Source organism: Anguilla anguilla, chromosome 2, assembly GCF_013347855.1.
Source record: "Anguilla anguilla isolate fAngAng1 chromosome 2, fAngAng1.pri, whole genome shotgun sequence".
Classification (NCBI taxonomy): Eukaryota; Metazoa; Chordata; class Actinopteri; order Anguilliformes; family Anguillidae; genus Anguilla; species Anguilla anguilla.
The window spans coordinates 21,813,348-21,838,966 of NC_049202.1; the positions used below are offsets into that span (position 1 = coordinate 21,813,348).

General features: G+C 40.6%; 1 protein-coding gene and 1 long non-coding RNA gene across 2 annotated transcripts; one reads left to right on the forward strand and one right to left on the reverse strand.

Moving 5' to 3' along the window:
- Positions 1 to 306: 306 nt before the first annotated feature.
- On the reverse strand, positions 307 to 25,619 carry gucy2g (guanylate cyclase 2g). The gene is made up of 22 exons (XM_035402233.1): positions 25,155 to 25,619; positions 24,363 to 24,711; positions 21,794 to 21,903; positions 20,401 to 20,586; positions 19,430 to 19,574; positions 17,525 to 17,660; positions 16,879 to 16,982; positions 16,515 to 16,681; positions 16,268 to 16,414; positions 15,639 to 15,722; positions 13,916 to 14,020; positions 10,843 to 10,914; positions 9,956 to 10,121; positions 8,367 to 8,522; positions 7,808 to 7,985; positions 7,387 to 7,527; positions 6,584 to 6,776; positions 5,791 to 5,965; positions 4,719 to 4,817; positions 3,937 to 4,028; positions 3,524 to 3,625; positions 307 to 2,205 (listed from the first exon to the last, which is right to left on the reverse strand). Exons 1-22 carry the CDS (start codon positions 25,599 to 25,601, stop codon positions 2,086 to 2,088), a joined length of 3,474 nt encoding a protein of 1,157 aa, XP_035258124.1. The 5' UTR covers positions 25,602 to 25,619; the 3' UTR covers positions 307 to 2,085.
- LOC118219254 lies at positions 21,550 to 25,239 on the forward strand. Its single transcript, XR_004763676.1, has 3 exons — positions 21,550 to 21,661; positions 23,860 to 24,079; positions 25,152 to 25,239. It is a non-coding gene; the product is annotated as an uncharacterized LOC118219254 (long non-coding RNA).

Consider the following 25,619-nt stretch of genomic DNA (forward strand, 5'->3'; position numbering starts at 1 on the left):
TAAAAATACAGTATATCTGAATATTTTAATGTATTTGGGAATAAATTTTATGTGAAAGTATTTGTAATTGAATATATTTGTTTAGTAATATTGAAACATGTAATTTACTTAGATTATTTGATTGATGGATGAATACTCATATGTATGCCTTTACGCAAAATACCAACACACCATTGATTGTTCTTTTCATTTTCTTTCATTTTTTTCAGTAAAGGGTGAGGCCACAATAAAACCACTGCAGGATCCATCCCAATGATTTGCAAAGTTTATTGTTAAATAAGCAACAATTATCCATGTTTTAGCTTTCAAAATTAGTCAGCAGGAAAATAAAGAAAAATAGGTCAAAAAGTTGAAATGTTAAGCCTTATTAATGATAAGAAATATTTATTTTCCATCAGTAATCTGTTGACTTTCACTTAAAGCTTTCATTGCTCTTACTGACCTAAATTCTTAGACATTATAATTGATCAGGGTATTTGTAATTTATTTGAAATACTGTGCAAAAATATTTAGTAACTTTCAAGATTTAAGAATTTTAAATACTTCAAATATAAAGCATTTGTTTGGGCCAGTGTAAATTATATGACCAAAAGTATCTGGACACCCCTTGGTCTGGGCCTGTTTTTTATGGTCAGCACAGAGCCTGCAGAGCCCTGACCTCAACTCCATCCAACACCTTTGGGATTAATTGTAAAGTGAACTACGAGTCAGGCCTAATTGCCCAATCAGTGCCCGACCTCACTAATGCTTTTCTGAATGGAAGCTAACCCCTACTGCAATGCTCCAACATCTAGTATAAAGCCTTCCCAGAAGAGTGGAGGTTGTTATAGCAGCAAAGGGTGGACCAACTACATATTATTGCCCACAATTTTGGATGAGATGTCAGATGTCCACATATTTTTGGCCATGTAACACATTTGTAAACACTTGAATTATTAAAAGTAGAATTTTCAAATGTAAATATTCATGAATCTGACCCAAGTCTGACAAGTGCATGCACACTTACACACATAAACACGCAATGAGTATAATAACTTTACCGGACAGTTCTCAGGAAGATCTCCTGTACACTTTGAACCCTCTAGTTATGCCCATAAACTTGGAATAAACATTAAAATGACAGACCTGTCATTCTATTCTATATTTCATAATCAGTAAGATTCACATTTGGTACAGAGAAAATAATTGTTATATATTATCTACAACTGTTCAGTTAAAAAACTGATCACATGTTGAAAATAAGGACGGCTTTTCCTTCATTTTGACTGCACATAATTGGAATAATAAGTAAATAAATAAATGGAAAAATAAATATTCAGGAAAACTCCTCATAACATCTTTCCAGATATGGTGAGATCTGCTCTTGAAAAAAGGGATTACACTCTTTTATTCATGAATCAAACAAAACCTCTAAAATAAACTGATTTGTTGTTCAGACAAAGAAAAAGAGACATTCATATAGTTTCTAATCTTGGGAGTAAAAACCATTCTGATCACATGGGGCTTCCATGGCCCAGACTAAAGAATGTTTATACCTGTCCACTAAACACATCAGCAAACTTCAAACTATATTGATCCTTTCTAACAGAAAAAAGGGTCAAATAAACACACCCACACATGCACGCACTTTGTGTAGACCACAACAGTTTGTCCCTGTAAACCTGTAAATTGCTCTGGTGAATTGAATTTTGGATATTTAAAATGGCTTGTTTCAGGGGGTTTAAAATGGCTTGCTTCAGGGGATTTAAAATGACTTGTTTCAGAGGGTATAAAATGGCTTGTTTCAGAGGGTTTAAAATGACTTGTTTCAGGGGGTTTAAAATGACTTGTTTCAGGGGGTTTAAAATGACTTGTTTCAGGGGGTTTAAAATGACTTGTTTCAGGGGGTTTAAAATGGCTTGTTTCAGGGGGTTTAAAATGGCTTGTTACAGGGGGTTTAAAATGGCTTGTTTCAGGGGGTTTAAAAAGGCTTGTTTCAGGGGGTTTAAAATGGCTTGCTTCAGGGGTTTTAAAATGGCTTGTTTCAGGGGGTGTCAGGAATTGATGGCTTTGATGGTGGAAACTGAGGCTTGACACAGCAGAAGTCTATAGTATCACTGGAGGTCGTCTGATGTCATTGACTGCAGCTGTGGACATCCTCAGTCCCTTACATTGCTCACTGTCGATTGCTCTGGATGTGCTGACAGCCACAAGCCTTTTCTTCTCCTCAACAAGAGACAAGCACACTTTATCAGATATCGCAACCCTGCATATACTGCATGCAGACCTGCATCAAATACACATTTAAAGTATTTTAATTACTTTTAAATACATTTTTTCTGTAGAAATTATTTGAAAAACAGCATTTGCAAATACTGAGTATTTAAAAAATGTGTTTGAAAATACATTTAAGGAGCATGTGCATATATTTGTAATTACATTATTTGTAATTTAAAATATGTTTTAAAAAACATTTAAAAGACAGAATTTTCAAATACAAAGTGTTTGATTTAATGGGATTATTTGAAATACCTTCACAACATAAGGCCAGTGGTGCAACATGCTCAATTGCACCAAGCTGTTGAAAGACTTGATAAGCACTGGATATGCGAGAACCTATCAGCTCTGAAAGTTGAGCATTTTGTCTAAGTTTTGATGAGACCGCGTCAGGTGACTGCTGATGGCCTCAGTCCAATTTTACCAATTCCCATTTTTAATTGGTAGTGAATATGCATGGCTGAATTCTATTTTACCAGTGTCTAATCTGAGAAAATGTAAAAAAAAAATAGAACAGTACATATGGCTGTCATATGGCTCGGACAACAGAAAAAAAAGAGGAAATACAGACCACTAACTTTATAAAGATTGCATGGGTACAAATAAACTGGCAAGTAGCTTATCAAGAATTCTGAGTTTGCCATCCCCCATGCAAATACATGTACGGGCATTTAGGCTACTGTCAACGTAGGCTACCCTTGCCCAAAATTCAACCCGTAGCCCTTAGTAGTTCCCCTGCAGTGCTCTCAGTATTATAACTCACTAACATCACATCGAGGGCCACTCACAAAGATTGTACAAAGAACTCTGGGATACCCCTTCATCATGAAGCCTACACTGTTGCTGGCTCGGTCATTTCTGTTGTCTATCACTGGGGTCCAGAGTACACTAACACTGTAGTAAAAGGTAATACCTTTATGTATAAAAAACAACAGAACATTATTGTATTTGTATTTTAATGTATTTTAAAAGGCTCGAAATACTATTTGAAAAAGTAGTTGGTTTCCCAGGAAAATATTTATTTAAAGGAATGTATTTTTTAAATACTATTTGAAGTATTTCATGTGTAAATGTATTTGAAAATACTTCAAATATGTATTTACATACATTTACAAATACAAATACGTATTTGCATTTGACCCATGTCTGAATGCATGACATAAAACACAAAGCAAAATTTCATTGATTGTCTCAAAACTCATCTAAACGCAAGTTAAGTACTCAAATACATGGTAGGAAAGGTATTACTGAATTACAGCATTCATACCTCTACTTTGGGCAGTAGATGAGCAGGTGAGCTTGGTTCCACAAGCGATGGCTTAAAGCCCACTTTACTCTTCAGCCAGAAGGTCTTTTGGAGTCCTTTTCCCTTATAACACACACACACACACACAATGTTACTGATGAAGGAGAGTGTCATGCAATTTATGTTAGGTTGTGTTACCAAAGTTTTTTGTCACATTAAATTTTGTAGTTTATACTGGTTGAAAAAATAAAAATGTGTTACTGCATTTAATAGATGAATGTGATATAGAAATGACACTTCCATTAAAACACATTTAAAATCTATTCATACTTTTAAAACAGGTTCAGTGTAATAATCTACTGTTTTGTGTTTCTGGTCATTTTTTAAAATAAATGGTTATGAATATGAATATAAATATGAATATGATATTTTACCTTTATTTCGATATCGCCCCTCTCTTCCATTTCAAAAGTGCCTATCTGTCTCAGAATGTCCGCTGTGCTCTGGGAAATATGGATCTTCAAAGCTGCACAGAGACACAGTGCATCAGAGAGAGCCTGGCTAATGTTAACAGAGTAGAACTGGGAGGGGATCCATGATTAAGGTTGTTAGGTATCAAGGGTGTGGATGCCACCCTGGCAGGTATTTTTCCACCCCCTCTGTCAGAAAGCCTCACTCCTCTTACACAACGCAGCCAATCAAGCCTCACTACACTGTCAAAAATACATTTTGGAGGTACATTTTTGTTCTTTTAGGAAAACGTTTCTAAAATGTACCCAGAGAGTACAATAATCTATTTGGATGCTAATAAGTACCTTTTACAAGCAAAACATTCACAAATTAATTATGTATTGCTGGCTAGGGCTATAATTCTATGCACCTATAAGGTACCACCCTTTTGTAGCTTTTTAGGCAGTTCATCCTATCTTTTTCCTGAGAGCGTAAGGGCAAGATAGTAAATGGCCCAGGTGAATGGCAAAAGAGTGCGTACATGACATTAAACTGTCAACAATTCCCTGTAAACTGTCTGAGGGGAAATTGAGTATTCTTGTAAAGTTCTGGAATCTGTCCTGTGTGAACACCTTTATGAAACCGACCAGGAATAAGGAATAATTTTTTCCTGTTTTATTTCTTAGAGACTTCTGCTCTTCACATCATTAGTACAACATTGTACAGAGCTGTACTTGTGGGAGGGGAGCAGAGGTGGAACACTAACGCAAGCTGTTGCTCTCCATCCTGGATGCCATGTTCACGGTGTCGCCGAAAAGGCAGTACCTGGGCATGGTGGTGCCCACCACTCCAGCGACCACTGGGCCTGCCAGGGAGAGGAGTGAACAGGAGAAAGAGTGAAACACTATACTGCACTGTCCTGTACAGCCAGCCCTTTACAACTGCAGTATGTAGATCACATTGCATTCAGCAACTGCTGGTATCCACCGCTTATTAGAGCTCATTTTTTTATACATCACAAATTTATACAGCTGGATATTTACTGAAGCATTTCAGGTTAAGTACCTTGCGGTACTGTGGCTCTCAACTTAGCCAGGATCCCTAACCATTACGCTACACTGATGCCCCATAGATATATGCACACACATTCATGATGAAATAGGCTAGTTGAGAGAAGTTAGCTATAACTTTTTTTTTTTGATCAAACATTTCTTTGTAATTTCTTTCTTTGTAAAGTACAGTTTCTAAATCTAGATGGCATCTTATTAAGTATCTGTGACCTAATGGGTCAAATGTTGGACATGGATATTGCGGGTGACGGTCACCATCAGATGTCAGTTCACACAGGTTTTTGACCATTACTGTAATCACCTGACTACTGCTAATCAATCAGGAACCATTTTTGGCTCAATACTGCAACTCTATATTTCCCCAACAGAAGACTGTTGTCATTTTGAAAGTATGAATTTATTTCAAAGCTGATTTTGTGGATAACCTCTGATAGGGCCAAACTGGTTCACTGCCAACACACCTATGAGCACAATTTTGACATGCAGCAACAATCAGTTAGCAGCCTATTTAGGATTTCCCAGCACTTTCTCACCAGTTCTTTGCTAAAGAGCAAATCACAGTAATGGCCAACTTGGTTGGTTTTCGTTGTGTCGTTGATAAAGGTCAATGTCGGTCCTTTGGTTTGCCAGTGAACAAATCTAATGCTGACCCACCCAGAAGTGCAATAGGCTACCTCAGGCCAACTGAGTCATATTTGCTTGGATATTCCTCTATTGGTTCTGAATGAAACCCCTCAACCAAAATGTGAAACAGCGACCAGGATGTACCTGAGTTTATCCCGATGCGAAGTTTCAGCTTCTCGTTGGGCAGGTGCTGTATTTTGAACAAGGAGATGGCATAGAGGAAATGCAGTGCCATGGTAGAGATTTCATCTGCGTGCTTGATGCCATTGCTTATGGGCAGGCCGCTGGCGACCATGTAGGCATCACCAATGGTCTCCACCTTGTTTTTGGGTTCAAAACAACATCCAAGAGTGTTAAAATGTACTCTGTTAGGCAGGTACTGAATACACTATCCAGTTATAGACTAAAATGTCTTTAGAATTTAAGAATGAAACCATAACCTTACTGCAAAAGACCTCCCAGGTGTTTGACTATTTATTTTATTTTATTTTTTTGCATAAAATGTAGTTCAGCAAAAATAAAGGCAAAGGCAATTTTAAAAGATCAATAAGTTGTAGTAACAAACTTATACAACGATTAGCATGGTCTATCTCAGTTGGCACTGGCATGGTCTGCCCTCACATCAGTTACTACACATGGGCGGTATTTGATGTTAGGGTAAGGGCATATCTGTATTTAATTGCTTTTAAAGTCACAGCACCTGGTGAAATAACTAGACTGTGGAGCAAGGATTTCTGAAACTAACATTATTACCCATAAAATAGCAAAAAGCTGCCATGTAAAAATAAAGAATGAAGCTAAACATGTTAATTCGCCTGAATTTATTTTCAAGTAATTTTTCCCCAAAATACTTGCTTTTTAAACAATTGATGAGTGTCAGTACAAAATCATAAGCTTGCACATAACTGTGAGGATGTCTCTGAAGATCCGAACGCACCTTGTATACGTCGTACAGCTTGATGATCTCGTCGAAAAGGCTGTAGAGGTCGTTGAGGAGAGAGACCACCTCCAGGGCAGAGCTTATGCTGCACATGGTGGTAAAGCCCACGATGTCGGAGAAGAAGATGGTCACCAGCTCGTAACCCTTGGGCTCCACAGACTTCCCAGCCATCAGCTGCTCCGCGATGTAGCTTTGGATAAATTACCCAAGCAACACTGTAATGTGCGTTTTATCTCAACAAGGAGTGCTGTAAGCTTGTAGCTCAATAGAGATTGCTGTAAAGTGCTTGTAGCTCAATAGAGATTACTGTAAAGTGCTTGTAGCTCAATAGAGATTGCTGTAAGGTGCTTGTAGCTCAATAGAGATTGCTGTAAGGTGCTTGTAGCTCAATATAGACTGCTGTGATGTAGCTCAATAGAAATTACAGAAATTTTCTTTTTTCTGAATGTGTATAATGAGTGCTAGTTTTGTACTTGGCAGGATTGTTTGTTTGTTTGCTGAAAAGGTTACCCTACAGGGTTGGAGTCCTGATCTGTGTGGTCACTTCTGGCACTACAATCTTTACTTCACTCTAGTGTGTTTCTCTGCACCTCTGCACCTTGAACTGATGCACTTGTTGTACGTCACGCTGGATAAGAGCGTCTGCTAAATGCCTGTAATGTAATGTAATGTAATGAATCTAGATTTTTTATTCAGGTATATTTATATTAGATGTTAGTGCTGACTACATATAGATCATTATACCCCAGATATAACAGAATTCAGAAAGGTAGGCAGATCCAAACCAAGAGTTTATTTACCTTGGCAACATACTGGAGAGAAGCCTGTCTGCTCTGTTTTTTTCTATTGTCAGCTGATTGGTTCTTTCCTCCACCACTTCCTCCAAGTGATTTGCATATTTCTCCAACTTGTTCACCATGTTGTCAAGTATATTAACATGACTAAAATGTGGAATAAACAATGCATATTATTCATGTATTATTACTACAGTAAACCACAACTACCATCACTCTGTATTCCCTAAAGTGTTGTTATCTTGCTTTTTCATTCACTGACTTTTACACAATCTCTCTCTCTCTCTCTCTCTCTCTCTCTCTCTCTCTCTCTCTCTCTCTCTCTCTCTCTCTCTCTCTCTCTCTCTCTCTCTCTCTCTCTCTCTCTCTCTCTCTCTCTCTCTCTCTCTCTCTCTCTCTCTCTCTCTCTCTCCTCCCCCAGACAGACCTGTCCGGGCAGGCTTCACGTAGACGCCGCTTGATGGTGCTGAAGGGGGGTCTGTAATCGGGGTTCTCGGACCAGCAGTCCTTCAGCAGGGTGATGAGGCCCTCGTTACACAGCTGGGTGGACAGGGAGGGGCGGAGCGGCTCGCCCAGGGCGGGGTTCCTGAGCCGCTCAATAATATCTGAGGAAGCACACGCAGCACGGCCATACTGCTCAGCAACATTCAGCTGGGCTCGCAACCAAAATGAATATGCAGAAGACTCTTTGAACGAGGCTTCCTGCCTTGCAAAGCAATTCAATGTACTTGCTACTACTACTGCACCTACTGTAACCACTGTTTATTTTAATAATAATAGTACCATAGGTGTAATATGTGTAATACAGGTGTAACAACTATAAGTAAAATGTTAGGTTCATCAAATTATGCATTTTTTCATAATATTAAGAAGAAAAAGAAAAAGAAGAAAACAATCATAATCATAATCTTAATCAAAATAATTTGACACCATTATCATCATTGTAACAATTCTACAGTTAATGATCCTGTTAGACAATTATTTACCTTTGGGTTCCATGTCGACATCATGGTATGGACCAATTTCACAGTTGTAAATGAGTTCTCGCATTATAATGCCAAAGCTGAAGATGTCGGCCTTGGGAGTGCCGTTGAACAAGAGAAACGTTTGTCTCAACAACTCCGGGGCAGTCCAGTACATGTCTGAAACCAAGGTGACAACGAATGACCATATCATAAAAACCTTACCACTCAATTTGAAATAAACTTCAATTAAATATTGACCATATGCTTAGTTTTGTCCATCACAGTCGCATTTTGCAAATGATTGGCTTATAATATGATTGCGTTACTACTGTCAGGAGTTGGTTGCTTACAGGAGGGACCTGCAGCATAAATTTGGGGGGTGATGCAGGGGTAATGTGGGAATGGGGCACACCTGTATGCAGCTGGTATTTGGGGAAGGGCTTGTTGGCAGAGGTCTCTGGGGAAGGAGAAGGGGACATTTCTGTGCATGTGAGTTTGGCTTCCTTTCAGTTTAGTTAGTGACTGGCTGTAGTAACATTTCTCTTTGGATTTTTATTCATGACTGATGTATGGATTTTTGTTGATTTTCTCCTTTGGTGTGACTGAGTGTAAGCATGTCGTGGTAGTCTGTTCGGTAGATTCCAGCAGAGCCAGAGGCCAGGACCAGTGTGGGAGAAGCAGACGCGGTTTCACCATGAGGAATACGAGGCTGTGCTGGCTGTTTCCTGGAGTGGGAGGTTGGGGGGGGGGGGGGGTGGAATTTTGTATTCTCCAAGCCCAGTCGTGACCAGCTGGCCAGACGGAGGACCCAGACCAGACCGGACCAAACCGGGACCCAGCTGGCCGTGAAAGCGGGCGCGGACGCGTCAGTGGAGTGGGTTTTTCTTCAGCTGGCATCACCGCAGTGATTCCCCCGACACCTGGCCGGGAGGGCTCGGGGCACCACATCGCGTGAGTGTGGTGTGCAGTGAGCGCGATGCTTCTTAACTGGGCTTGCCCGATCGTTCCTTAGCTAGCGTGGCGTGTGTGGGGAAGCTCACCTGTTATGAGTACTGGGGAGGGAAAATAGCGCAGGTAGCCAGCCAGTGCGTGGGAGAAGGGGAAAAGAAAGGGCCAGTGTGAGTGCACACTGTTCATTCAATAAAGATTTCACTTTGCTTTCTCTTTTATTTACCAGTCCCTTTGAGATTTGCGGTGGTGGACACCCGTGAGAGACACAGTTGTCGTGGACCATTCTCCTCAGGCTCTGACTCTACCTCCGTACACAATCTTGAATATAATTTGAGTGAGCACATGAGTGCCACCAACGAAAGACCCAGACTCAGAGTACAATTAGTTCCTTTGGCTAGGAACTATGGTCTTTATGCCAGAGAGCTACCAATGCCCCTTGCTACAAACACTGACCAGACACTGCAGTTGAGAGACCATAACAGACCCCAGTCTGTTTACGAACTGTCTTTAAAATAATGAATATATTGTAACTAATTCATTAACCTACACTAGTGTTATTATGCATAATTGTTTTCACAGAATTAAAAGTCCCATGAAGCAAAATGACCGAGGGGAAATAAAACAGAAATGCTGTAGCGTCATCCAGAAGAGGAACTGACCTTCATATTTTGGATCCAGATCAAATACTTTGTGTTTGGTTCCGTAACGGAATTCCCACAGGCCGAATCCGGAGATCTTGACCTGCATGCGGCTGTCCACCAGGCATGTGGTAGGCTTTAGATTGCCGTGGGACTTCAGGTTACTCTTGTGAAGAAATTCCATGCCCTGGAAACCATTCATCAGTTCAGTTGGTTATTTGTTGAATCCTATTAAAAGTTATTTAGTGACATCCACAAAACATCCATAAATGAGTAAAAACATATTTGTTCATTAGGAAGATGTTACAGGGAGTGGAACACCATCCTTCTCATAAACCCTAGATACTGAAATCTGGTGTCTGAGGACAATAGAACTGATGGTTTTCATTCGTTAAACTCTTATCAGGGACTGATTTACACCTGGGACATCAGTGATATCTCGCCAACCAGCTATAATTAACAATCAACTATCTGTCAGGTAGAACAGAAAACTGGTCTTGAGGGCCAGATTTAAGTGTCCCAGTCATAGGGTGTTTGAGGCTGTCAAGTGGCACACCCCTCGGCTTGAAATCAAATTCTGACTACACCCATGCCGTACACAGGATCGCTAAGATGGGATAGGCTTAGAGGTATGACTGAACATTCAAAACTGAGTGGAAAAAAACATTGTTGTGTTTATTGCACCCATGACAACACACTGGGCTTCATTACAAGAATCTGTCAACTAAAATGAATGAAGTGAGTGAGACTTCATGAGATGTAACAGTTAGTCTGATTGGACAGTTAGGAGGGAGAGAGGATGTGACCACCTGTGTGATTCAGACAGTAGCATTTGTTACCAGATGGACCATTAAATCTGAAAAATGACCCAAGAGAATTCTGTTTTCACAAAATGTTACAGGACTCACGTTGACAATGTCAAAAGCGAAGGACAGTTTGAACATCCAGTCCAGATCTATGTCAGAGTTTCGCAACACATCCTGGAGGGGAACAGAATACAGACTCCGTCATTCGATAATTCCGTTGCTGGATAATGTCCAGTCACTCCATAATGCTGCTGCTGTGTTATAACAGTCTCTCGCACTGATCAAAGACCTGGCTATTGTGCAATAAATGGTGTTGTGTGTTTGTACGGTGCAGTGTGCGACGGCCTCCAGGGAGAACTTTTGGAAAACTTCTTTCTTGTTCTCCGACCTCCCCCTCTCAGCTATTGGTCCAAATATCACATAGTTGGTTACGTGACGATTGAGAGTTCAGGGGGCAGACTTCACACGCTAACGGAGAGTCAACGCCAATCTCTCTTCTGTAGAGATGGGAATTCTGTGAGTTTGCGCATGTTTGATGAATGGTGCTACTCGTTTCAGCAAGTCATCAAAACGCCTGGCACACATTCGGAAATAAGAGAAAGTGGACCGCCTCGTCTAAACTCCGCATTTGCCGAATGTACCGACAAAACTCTTCATTCTCTGTCCTACTCTGATTTAGAGGGCGAACGTACCATCTCCTTCGCCTTTTTTCTTCTTTTGCCTAGCTAGATAAACTAAAGCCACTTTAAACACTTTAAACTTTTTGTTTTGTGTTGAGATCTCGTTTAGCCCTTCTCTTTATACATCCATGGCCGCGAGACGGAGGTCTGGGCGAGATTCCAGCCCCGGTTAATAGCTGCCTTGTAATTATTCGTAATTATTCACGCCCCAGCGGTGTGGAGTGACTTCAAACGGTGCGGTGTTCTCACTGAGTATACCGACAACAGTGTTCGTGGACATGTTCACCGGTGGTTCTCAATCCTTAAGTTCTTTCTTCTTACTAAGTATACTGCCAGCTTAACTGTAATTAGGCAAGTAATTGTGTTATGCTGGTGCCTACACAGAGTACAGAAAAATCATTTAAAATGTAAATGTTCAATAGCAATAACACAGCACAGCACAGTCAAAGCAATGAATAGTCAATCCACCAAAACATTCAGAGAAGTTGTGGAGAAACTGGCAATCTACTGTAATTAATTTTTATTAGCCAACCCCTGCCACAAACCATTATCTGCTTATCATTTTTGTCAGGTGATATAACTGAACTATGTGTGCAGGCTTCTGCCCACAGATAAAAAACAATGATATGGCACACTATATGCTATGACCACATCCCAGTGTTTTATAATTACCACACTGAATGCAGCACATAACAGTGTGGCAATTGAGTTATCAACGTGGATGACTGGGGAGGTGTGATGTGATACTTGTCGAACACGTGCGATCAATAAACGTGATCAACCTACTTTGAAAAAAAGTGCCCTTAATGATAGCATTCTGTTACCCAGACAAAAGGGCTGCCACGACACAGTAACATCCAGACAATCAGACCAAAGGGCTGCCTTTGACACATTAACATCAGGCCAATCAGATCAAGGGTTTCATTTGTGCAATAACATCCAGCCAATCTGACCAAAAGCTGCCAATGATTCCATGACTCGGTCATTACTTCACACGGCTTCTCTTATCACTGTTATGCTGATGCACAATTCTTCTTCTTTTCCCTCCATCTGCCTCCATCAATGAGATAATATCTGCTTGCCTGGCAGACTTCTCAACATGGATAGCCATGAATCTCAACGTTTACAAGACTGAGCTGCTCTTCATCTCTCACAAGACCTCCCTACTACAACAGCTCTCCATCACTGCCGACGGTACCACAGTGACTACCTCTCACTCTCAGGAGGATTCTACCACACCTGACCACATACTCCACCCAGCTACTCCTCCAGGCCTTGGTAATTTCGTGTCAAGATTACTGCAACTCCCTCCTTGCAAGCCTACCAGCCTGTGCCATACTGTACAGCCATAACAGCTCATGCAGAATGGTGCTGCCAGACTTGTCTTGAACCTTCCAAAGTTCTCACATGTCACTTCGCTGATGAGGTCGCCGCCAGGATCAGGTCCTGACTCTGGCCTACACAGCAGGTGACAGGACAGCCCCTGCCTACCTACAGGAAATAATTCAACCCTACATGCCAGCTTGACCGCTCCGCTCTGCTGCAGCGGAGGGACCTGCACTTCCTGCCATCCAGGTGAATGGTTCTTGCTTGTTGCCAAAGACAGAGCTTCTCCACTCTAGCTCCCAAGTGGTGGAACTCGCCATTCCTCGACCAACCACTCAGTCACTGCCCATTTTTCGTGGTCTGAAGACGCATCTCTTCAGACTGTACCTAGACTAACTAGTCCAAATCTCGTGTCACTCTTATATCACCTGTATCCTTGAATCTTCATCTTCTAGCACTTTCATGTTGCACTTGTATCGTCATTGCACTTGATGCAGTAGATCTTTATCATATTTCTTGTAATCATGCATCACTTCTCATTTGGTTTGCCATAATTTTACTGACTTAGCCAATCCTTACTGCATGAACTAGAATTGATGTTCAAGGCTATGGATAACAGAGGCTTAATGAGAATTGTATTTTATTGGACCTGTCTTCTGTAGTTGTTCCACTGACCTTTAGCATGCAATTATTGTGCCTTGCTTTGTATAAAATTATCTGCCAAATAAATGTAATGTAATACCATAACATCCAGTCAACCAGACTACCAGGCTGTCTATGACACGATAACATCCAGCCAATCAGATCAAAGGGCTGCCTATGATACCATCACATCCAGCCAATCAGACCTGGCTATAACTGCAACAAGTCTCTTAACTCTAACTTCTGGAACAACTGTCAGTCCCCCAATAACAATAGCTAACATGCTGGATTGCTTATAGCCCATTCAGGAAATGAAAAAACCTATGGAAAGTAATTAATATCTAACATAACCATGTCATTCAGACTGAAGAACACAAACATTCAAAATATCATCAGTTGGGGCAGTATGGGAGATAGGACTTTTTAAGAGCTACATTAAAGACTCTGTGCACTCATTTGTACCTTGCATCTAAAGAGAAAAAAGAAAGAGAGAGAGAGAGATGCATGGCATTCACAGGGCCACATACCTTTAAACTTCCTCTCTTGCAGTACTGTGTGATAACACATATATTTGGTGGCTCAATGCAAACTCCAAAAAATTGCACTAAATTCTCATGCTTCAGTTCTCGCATCTGTTGATGAAGGATGAATTAATGAATGAATGAATGAATGAATGAATGAATGAATGAATGAATGAATTGTTAATAATAATGGGATTGGGTCAGCGTGACAGTTTTTGACAGAAACCTTCACAGACAAAAGATAAAAACAGAAAGCATAAAGCAATGGTAATAGGAATCATATGAATCGTGAAACCTAAATGCAATTTTACAAAATGAAATGAGTAGTCTCAACTTTTAAAAAAAGAGTAAAAATAATTTAACTTTACTGTATGCTAGAGACCTGGGAATACTTAAATTAAATAACCCTATTGAAACCAACTGAGTAAACTGAACTCTTTTGTTTTACAGTTTGGCATCCTTTAGACACAAATAGTTTGATTGCTTAAAAAAGACATTACATTAATTCAATTGATTCAAATTTCAGTTCTGGCATTTCCTACCCCTAGAATGAGGAAGGCAATCCTGGTTCTAGAGTGGCAGTGATGTTTCTGGTTTTTGTTCCATCTGAGCGTGATGGGTGACTAAAAATCTGAGCCTGAATATTCTGAATGGTGAAATGCTGAGTACCTCCAGCTCATGGTCACCTTCATTCATTAAACCTGATTATTAAAAAAACGGAATCCAGTCATGTCCTTATAGGTTTGGATGCAGCAAACACTATAACCATCTCTGGCACACCAGGACCATTTTGCCTACCCCTGCCCTACAGGAACAGCACAAATCATCAATGCATCACACAATTTCAAACTGAAAATCGTAAAATATACATAGGAATAATATTACATGCAACTGTCTTTTGTGTATATTGTAACTTTTACTGTAAATTGCAAATGTGTTTGTACTCTCTCTTTTTCATAGCCCAAATTTAAATTGCCCCTGGGAGTATGAATATATCATATTGTATGGTATGGTATTCCACTGCACTATACTGGTAAATATGATATTAAAAAGGAGGCCCCAGTTTCCATATTGGCAAACACACAAGGGTAATATTTTGGACTGGAGCTAAAGAACGCCCATCTCAATCTGCATATCATAACCTATTGCAGGGCTGCCCAACCCCTATTCCTGGAGATCTTACATCCAGTAGGTTTTCATTTCAACCCTAATCTGGCACACCTGATTCTACTAATTAGCAGCTTAATGAGATCTCTACTGGTTGAATGAGGTGTGCTTTGTCAGGGTTGGAGTGAAACCTACAAGAAGACGGTAGATCTCCAGGAACAGGGTTTGGGCAGCCCTGGCATATTGCTTCCTCAGTATGGCCACCCTGACTTGCCCACTCTAAAAAGAGGCATTGGTCGCCTTAGCAAATGTATACTTCCTAAAGATGGCATACGCTGATTGTGTACTGTACATGTTTCATGACTTGTCTCCAGATAAAGTGCAGGTTAATTGCATCTCTGTCCATGTCTTTGTGCACCTCCTCAATTCCCAGGCACTTAATGCTTAAATTAATTGGAATCCACTAACCATCAGCAATTAATTTTCAATAATGTATAACACAGTTATTAACTGCACATTAATTGCTATTGTAGACTCGGGTACCATTGCCATAAATATTAGTAAATATAGCAGCTGACGTGGATAACTAAGGAAATATTCAGAATAGACACTTCATTTTTACCACTTGAAATTCTAGAAGAATCGTTGGTTTCTTGATGTCGCTGAGAACCTGTCGTTCGATGTACTTGATGGAAACATGATTTCCCTGTAAGGAGAAAAAGCGCATACTTTGAATGTGCAAAACACGCATTGAAAGAAACACCGAATGCATTCCCGGAACCACAATGGCTGTTGAAGCCGAGAGGTCGTCTCGGGTTCACGGACGTTTTTGTCCTTGTCTTTGATCTCCTTTGTATTACTTTAAAGGCCTTTCCCAATCTGAGATTACCAATTGTGTCCCTCAAGTTGCCATCTGCACCCCACATAAGAGCCCTGCAAATGAAGTGTCCGCAACGTCCCCGATGCTCTTGCCAACAAGCCATTGACTCTTTTTCCGGTAATGAATATGGGACAGCCCAATTATTGTAGATTTTTGAGACTGTGCCACAATTTTGTACAGTACAGAGCTCAGGAGTCTTGGAAAGGTGCCCTTGAGGGCAAGGCAGTGTCTCACATAACAAGCAGAGGTAAGAGTGGATTTGGACAGGGGTACTGTGAGACCAGATTGGGGCCCCCCGGGGGAAGTCCTGAGAAGCGGGACAATGGGCAAGGGCCAAAGGCCCTGCAGGAGAAAGGCGGCTTCTCACACACCTGGTAGAGGCCAACGGTGGAGTAGATCTGTTCACGGCCCGTGTTGTCTTTCAAGCCATAGCTGTGGCTGGAAGCAATAGTCTGGGAGCCACTGCTTCGGCTCCTGTAGGTACTGCCACCTGTGCTATGAGACATAGTGTGTGTTCCCTGGATATTTGGACAAACAGACAAGCAGATATAATAATAGTAAAAATAATAATAATAATAATAATAATAATAATAATGTCAGCGTAGTTTACTCACAGACCTTTCGCTCGTTAATGATGACGATGTCATTGTAGTTTATTCGCCACCAGTTGGCGTCATCGAGCCGGTCTTGCAGCCGGAGCTTCTGACAGGTGAGGAAGGTGATGAAAGCGAGGGCAGATAGCATCAGCAAGGGCAGCGCCACCAACAGGACGACAAAAGTCACATCTGGGGACAAGAGACACGCCGTAGTTTTAGTTACTACCTCTTCTGTGTATGTTCACCTAGTGCCGCTAATTTTCCCGAGCCGAATAATCGATGTTCCAGTAGAGCAAAGGGTGTTTTCCAGCAAGTGGTATGCACTTATATTTCCCATCACATCGCCAATTGCATGGCTTGATTTTGTTCTGCTTCTTTTTAGTTACCCTGGTAGACCCATTCACAGAGCTCGTTGTCAAATCCGCAGTTTGGCTTGTCCTTCGGGGGCCTCCCTTTCGGCCACGTCACAAAGTGATACAGAGCGGTCGGCCTGCGAAGAGGAGATGGGCGGTAACACTTTCTTTTACAGTGCTAGGTATTTACCAGGTAAATATGGTGTAAGAAAAGCTCATCTTTTGATTATTACCACTGATAAAAAAAATAGATAACTACTAAGAAACTAAAATTTAATTACCTAGAAACACCTCCTCTATTACCCATCAATTCAAGTGACTATCTTGTAGTGATCAAATGTTTAGCTTGGTTATATCCAGAGTGTAATTACATGTATTTCCAAGGAAATTAGACAATACTCACTACAAATATTTCCAATGTATTCTTATCTGTATATGCATGAAACGCTTTAAGCTAAAGATTTATATTCTGTGAGGAAAGTTTCATATTAATATATTTATACAAAATGAACATTTCACAACATGGAAGATGAAAAAATGTTATACTTGAAGAGTAGAACTTGCTACATTCGATCAATAATCATCAAGCATGTTCTGTTAGAAAGCTATTATGGACAGTGAAGGTTAAAACAAATGTTTGTTTAGCAGATTTGATTGGGGCAGCTGTAAAAAGTCTTACCTCACTGTTTTAGTGTGACTATCAAATGTCAGCACAGAGACGAATTTGGGGATGCCATCGGTGACCTGGAGGTTATACACAGAGTAGTCGATGTTCCTTTCTCCTTCTTCATCAAAGTGCACCAGCCCTGTCGCTCCTGTGGTAAGGACATTAACCATTACTAGCCTCTATTTTTCCAGGGTTTGTGCTTTTTATATATTTTTAGATGGTAAAACTTTTAACCAAGAAGGTTTCAAATATAGTTTTACGCAGTTTACACCACTTTTTAAATGTTTTTATTTAACCATTATTTAACAAGGAAAACCCCATTGAGATTGAAATCTTTTTTGTAAGGGGGACCTGACATGAAACACAAAGTTACCCAACAAGACTTATACCTAACAAAATGTACAAACATCAAATGTGGAATGAGACAGGTGTAATAATTAAAAGTAGAGAAGAGGTTAAAAGCAGGAGCATACTTCAGTCACAGAGTCATGAATTGCATGTTTAAAGTCCACAATTGAAATTAATTTGTCAAGTTTAAAATTCTTTTGCAGATTGTTCCAGCTGTAAGGTGAAAAATATCTGAAACCCATCACACCAAATTCAGGAGAGGGACGAGGGACTTTAAAGAGTATCACGTCCCTAGAGCAGAGGTGATAACTATGTGAATTTCTAATTAGCAGACAGCTGAGGTAGGAAGGGAGTAGACCAATTATTGTTTTGTAGATGAATATGTACCAGTGGGTCAATCTGCGCAGATGTAAAGAAGTTAACCCAGACCATTTATATAGGAGACAATGATGGGTTAAAATTTTTGCACTGTTTCATTTTGTAATGAAATGTAAAGCGTTATGGTAAACCATATCCAAGTCATGTAAAGCAGAAGAGGAAGCCTGCATATAAAGTACATCTCCATAATCTAAAACAGGTTTAAAAAAGGTAGCTGTGATGAGTCTCCTCTTAATTTTATAACTAAAACAAAATTTATTCTTAAAATAGAACCCCAACTTTGTTCTCAGTTTCTTAATTAATTTATTGATATGCAATTTAAAACTAAGCTTATCATCAAGCCAGATTCCAAGGTATTTATAGCAGGAAACTCTTTTAATACACTTGCCATCGACAGTGGCTTGTCCCTCAACCTGAGTCTGTTATGATTACAAAATCATGTTGCATACTTATGACCATGAGTATGACAATGTTAATGATTATTATTGTTATCCACCCAGCCTATCCAAGACTCACCAATTTGTCTAACCTGCTTGCCATTGGACTGAGGGAAGAAACCAGAACTAATCCATATGGACACTGCACACCAACATAACATAAATGATGTTATATTATTTATATTATTTAAAAAAACTATTTATTGTGCTTATCGCAAGTTCTCTTTCCGCAGCAAATGAACAAATTTTTTTTCCAGATATCACTGGTGAAATTAGGCAAGAAAAACATCTGCATACAATGCCTTAACTTTTGCCAACTGCTGCTCTTTGAAGATGTCTTTTAAGGACTGCCCCTTGCTAGCTTTAAGTTCACAGACCCTAACTTATGTTTTTCAACAGCAGCTTTCAATTTCAAAATGGCAGACGTCTTGGCACATGGCTCATGCTCACAAGGATTTAGCTTTTTGACACTGGTTTCAGAAAATGTAATGCCAAATTACTTGAGTGTTTCATGAAAAACTACTTTTTCACTCATCTACTAAAGTAAATTTTCAGTGAAGAAACAGTATTTCAACTTTCAACTCTTTCCACCACTGATGCTAGTCATTTGCTTGGTTATTACCAGTTAATCCGCCCAACCCCTTAATGATTGCAGTTCATCTTCCATGTGTACATAACGTGACTCAAACAGGTAAATGACAAAAAAGCTACCATAGATGTTATGCTTTTAACAGAGCGTGTTTAAATAGATTACCATAGAATCTGAAGCTGCTCTTGTCTCTTAGCTTTTGCAGCAGCTCCGGTCGACTTATGACACTTTGGCCGGCTTTCAACAGCTCTTGTAGGCCCATGGCGTAAAGGAGCACAGCGTCATGTAGGTAGGCTGCATAGGGGCTCACCTTAAAGCACAGAGATAAAGAAATGAAACAAGAGAGAGACAAGTTGACATCAGCATAACCTGAGCACAGTGCAACATCCACAGCAACATGGCATCTTTGCAGGCAACACATAACTGGCTAGTCCCCCCAGGTATCGAAACTAACCCACTTGTGTCTACTGCAGGAGGGTTTGCATGACTGTCGGCAGCGAACTCAGACTGTATAGAGCGAGATTTGTTACATATTACATATAAAGGATTGATAATTATGAACAAACAATACGCTTCCCCTGACAGGTACATGTCTAGGTTTGTTAACATCAGGGGGTGGGGTCATATGCATTATTAATACTGCTGTAGCCTATTTGATATCCACTTTTATATATGTGATTTAAATACATATATAAAAGACACAGGAAGAGGTTTCAGATTGTTTATGAAATTTACGTTAAGTGCACAGCAGGGTTGGGAATAAGCAAGCTCTCAAATGAGTACGTCACACTCAATCATGACACACTTCATCACAATAAAATTTAGTTTTTACTGTCGATGCCAGCTACTGTGCAACAATATACTTAAAAACATGGTATATACAAATTGTTGTGTAATGGTAGAGTTTGTTTTAGTTATGTAATTACAAAGATACAGTTTACGGACTGCTCGATAATATTTACAAACAAGAAAACAATTATTTCACCGTAAAAGGTCCAGTGTTAATTCCACTCTAGGATGCGGGACCAAATGTCATCTGTTGATAACTCTCTAAGAGTTGAATTAAAACTGTTAGAGTAGAATTAACACTGTACATGTTTCAGTGTTCTTAGGCATGGATTTATTACTTTAATCACCTCTCTCTCTGATGACAAGTTGCTGTAGAATGGGGCTTTGATCAGTCTCTCATAGACTTTCTCGTTGAAGTCATAGTATTCATACCCATCATAGACTTTCTGGGCAATCACAAACGTTGATTGGCTGAAGGCTCTCAGGGTGGTCTGATTAGCCTTGTTATTGAGCATATTCTTGAAGTAATTATCCTGGTCGATCAAAAGATTAAGAGGGAAGCATGTATATTTGAATACAAATGTGAACACCAACTTCAATACAGTTTTAAAGTTTGTGCACTTGAAAAGTTCTGTGCACAAAACCACGTACAAAAAAAAAAAAATGTTATGTTTTGAATAAAACTTAAGGATACTTGTGGTGTGGGGATGGCTGGCTGGCCCTCCTGTGCCTCTTTCCTGTGCAGGAGCAGCCCCACGTTGGGCGCCACTGTGGCAAACAAGCCTGCCACAGGCCACCGAAGTGGCTTTCCTAGGGGCCGTCCAGCACAGAGACACAGGGAGACGATGTTCCAGCAGTCCAGATTTATTTACAAGAGTTGGCAAGATGTTACTGCCAAGGAGCAGATGTTAAAACACTGTCATGACCGAAGCTCCCTGGTGTGTGTGGGGATGGCAGATTTAACCTGTGCGCAGTGATTACCTCACTACGCACAGGTGCAGCCACTCCTGTTCCTGGGTCCAATTAGCCTGGCCAATTATCTAATTCTTAACCAATTATCCAATTGGCCAGGTCTAATTAGCTTGACCCAGGGCAGGTGTGGCTGCTTAAACCAGCCATCCCCACACCACAATACTGTTGTGATTATTTCGTTGTTATATCATAGTGTGCTATTTAGCTACAGGTTTAATGCAAAATTATAACTAGGCTATAATAATTGTACGTTAACGTAAATAATTGTAAGTCAAGGTTTTTTTTTTTTTTTTTAATTTTGCCAAAAGAAATTGCTCTTGCACAAAGCACACGACTCACTATGACTCAATCCAGCTGCAACACACTCGCTAATATATCCTAATCTGGCCCATTTTCTACCTGCGCTGCACGCTTTGAGTTGCGTGTCCCTCACCTCCAGTCGTGAAAATACCAAAAATACCGAACACGCCCAGTGTGTCTATGCATACTGTGCCCATGTGCCGTGCGCTATTGATTCTGGAAAGCAGCACTAATATGATACAGCATAAAACATTAATGCTGTAGCAACACATAATATTAGCATAATTCCCCATTAAAACTGCAATGGCAACGTGACTGATACATCCCAACAAGGCTGTGAGTATGGAAAAGAGTGTTTTTTTTCAAAATGCATGTCATGTATTTCAGATGATATATGAACTGTAGCAAGGTGTAAAGACGCATTGCCTGTTTAGTTTGATACAGGTTACTCACCACTGAGCCACTGACCTCAAATTGCTGAACAATGAGAAACACATACTCTCCATCCAGTAGGTGCTGTTTCTCAGCCTCCAACATCAGCACGACGGCATCCAACGCATTGCAAATTATGATGATGACTGCAAAGACAACCAGAGCGGTCACTACCACGCCAATATGAAATGTTCCAAAAAGGCTGGGGAACATCCCCGTGAGATTCCCATTCCACTGTGAGATCGTGTTATGACAAAAATGTTCCCCAGTCTTACAGTATACATAAGGCTCACTGTTTTCAGTTTTTATTTTTCCAAAAACAAATCTGTGAATGTATCAGTGTTTATTTTGAACATTAAAAAACGGGTGAATATCAGTTGAGACAATAGCCTAATGCAAAAATTCTAGGTGGAAATCGTGGAGTCCCTGCTGTCGACATCTGGGTGGTTGCTAACTAGCTAACGTTAACGATAATACGCTTTTCCCTGTTACATATAGACTACATTTTAACGTTAATTGCGAATTGTTGACAGATTCATATCGGTGAAAACAACATCAAATACTGGACTGGACTGGAGAATGAAAGATGCAGTGCGTTAATGCAGTGCGCTGTAATGCGCCTAGAAAGTCGCTTGACTAACAAGGGTGTAGTCTGTTAAATCTTACAAAGTCCATACACATACAAGTAAATATCACTGAGAAGCGACACCTTGATGGAGCAACAGTAATCAATGAGACTTTGGCGGGGCTTGACAAAGGGTCAATTTCACCAAAAGAGGACACTGTTTACCTAATCTAATACAAACATGCGTGGAAACAAAATCCGGGTTAGAATCTGTTTAACCCGATCTCCTCTTTTTTTAAATTCGGGAATTTTTTTGTGGTGAAAATTGGTTAAAAAATAATAAAAAACCGAAAAGAATGAGCCTGAACACCATACAAATTACTGGCAGTTGAACTTCTTGTCATGATAAAGTAACATGGAAAATATGCCAATAACATTTCGAGAAGGATCTGAATGCAAGTATGGAAATAGAAGATTTGTGCAACAATCACTTTAGGAATGACAACACATATTTAAAAAAAGGAATGATATGCCCACAGTACCTTGGAACTTGTCAACCCCCTCTCTCAAGAAGACTGCCGAAAGCTCAGCTTAGCTAAAACTAAGATATTGTACTTCCAAATCAAATCCTCCCCCGCTTGACTTTTCACTCACCTTGCACGGCACCACAGTATCACGTTCTTCATCTGCAAGGAGTGGTACTGACAATAAACTCTCCACTTCCAAGAACATCATGGCAGTACTTTGGGTGTGCTGATTCTTCCTGTATAACATCCGAAGGATCTGTCCCTTCCTCATCACAGACTCAACCCAGCTCTAAGTCCAGGCACTGGTCATCTCCTATCTGTACAACTGCAGCTCCCTCTGTCATCAAACTCAGCAGCTCATCCAGAATGCTGCTACTCATCCCATCTTCAACCTTCCCCAGCTAACACATATTTGATCCCTTCTTATCTCCCTCCACAGCTACATATATCAGCTCACATCAAATTCTAAACCTTGGTGCTAGTCTATTGTTAAGCTAAAGGGACAGCTCTGTATTATCTTCTAAAGATCATCAGACCCTACATCAGACCTCTCTATTCTGCTACCTCTGGGCACCTGCCCCTCCGCCTGCCTGCATTTTCAGGTCATGTGGTGGTTGAATGATCTTCCCACGGCAGTCATGACAGCAGAAACCCTACCCATCTTCTGACTCAGACTGAAGATCTACATCTTCCGATTTAACCATGGCTCCCCTGACTCCCTTTAGATATCCTTTCTTTCGTTCTTTCTCTGAATATGCTATTAGGTATAGCTGTCATTTGTCCAGAGGTATGTTGTTACTATACAGATTGTTGTTCGTTAGGTTAACATCCCACTTATTGATTCAATGAGCCTTCTGTTCCTTCCTGGCGAATTTGCACTTTTGTATGAAAAGTGCAAATAAAAAGCTACTCTGCTGATAACCACTTCTGTAAGTGGCTCTGGATTCAGCCATCTGTGAAATGATTGTAATGTGACGTAACACAGTGTTCTTTGTGACTTAAAAATAAAGGTTGGTGGACATCCCGGAAGGTGGTACAAACCCAGAAAAGGTACCCAGCAAATCCTACAGTCTGAACCACCTGAGGCATAGACTGAAGAGGAGAACTTGCGGCACATGCTTCTGTGCTTTTCAGAACTGATGGAGGACCTGTAGTCAGCAGAGACTATACAGTTCCCACCACTATGTTCTCACTATCCTAGAAGAACCTTCAGCTAAGAATTCTCATAAGGTAAGCTTCATTTGCACACACAATAAAATTATTCCTGGTAGATCAAATCAAAGAGTACATTCAACATTCAATCCCTATTGGACTATAATTATTGACTATTAAACTATTGCATCAATACTGTTCCATCAACACTGAACATTTTCCTGTGTAAACATGAACTATTTGTAAACGCTATACAATGAAATTATCTATCTGCCATTACGAGATAAGACTTAGATTGTTCTCTGTTTTCTCAGAACTATTAAAACATCAAAGCTTAGCAAGTAAAGTAAAGCTAACTTACTTCTTGCAGATTTTGAGGCGTGTGCAATGTTCTTATGGACAAGGTCAGGCTGGCTGGTGTCAAATTTGATGCTGGCAGTTATGGTGAACCGGATCCTGAGTTGGGCTTCCAAAACCCTCCAGGCCTCATCAATGTTGTCCCATGTGTTAAAATCGCCACCCCCTCCAATCAAGGCAACGTGTTTCCACCCAAAAAAGTCCAGTATTTTAATCATCACCTCTCCTATTCTTTTGACAGGGGGAATTAGCTTTACATAGGAGTCGTAAACAGCTAAATTTTCCAGCTTTGGTGTTGTTCCCACAAAGCCAAACATTGGGATGTTCCATTTAGAAGCCATGAGACCAGTAACCTGGAAATATACACATCAATACATCAGTAAAGACATACACACACACCCCAGTCTTAAAATTTTACTGAGATTTGAGATAAATGTAGTGCTTTGGAGATGTTTGTTGTTCATCAGCCTTACTGTACTATCTTCTGATGGCCAATTATTAACTGAGAAATTTCTCAATCTTAAGATGATTTACGTGTTGTATTATATTAAAATTAATACACGTTATATTATGAAATATGAACCCCAAAGCTCCATGGGGATAGAATGGAATTGCTCTGTTTACTTCACTGCATATTTCACTGTCTGCATGCCTGTCTGTGCATTTATCTGCATCATATGGGTGCCATAACAATATTTTACCACTAGAGGTCACTGTTAGATCAAAGGAGCGAGCGTCCACAGTCCGTGACCACAATACAGTAAACCGTTGACTGTCTTATATTCCCCGTCAGTACCTCAGCTGCCTCAGGGCAGATGGGGCCGAAGATGGCCGAGATGTTCTCCTTCCACACCTGGTCGATAAAGGCGGCGAGGGAAGACTTGGCATCACATTCGGTGTCAGCATACACAAAGTCCACGGTGTGGTTGCCCAGGATGTTGTTGGAGTTGATCTTATCCAGGGCTACCTGAATGGCCGAGCCCAGCCTGAGGGCGCTGAAGGGATAGGACATGTTTCGGGGGGCATGGAGCCCCAGCAGCAGCCTCGTGCTGGACGAGGCTCGGCCCGTGCCCGCCAGTGTGGTGGCGAGGAGCGCCGCGCACAGCCACAGCTCGCCGCCGGCCGACCGTCGACCCCCGCAGAGGATGCCGAGAAAGCTCCAGGTCTCCATCGTCCGCCCTTGGCCAAAGGAAATGCGCAGAGCTGATAAACCCTTTATAGAGAGAAGAGCGTGACACATCATCCTCTGGGGGTCGGTGGC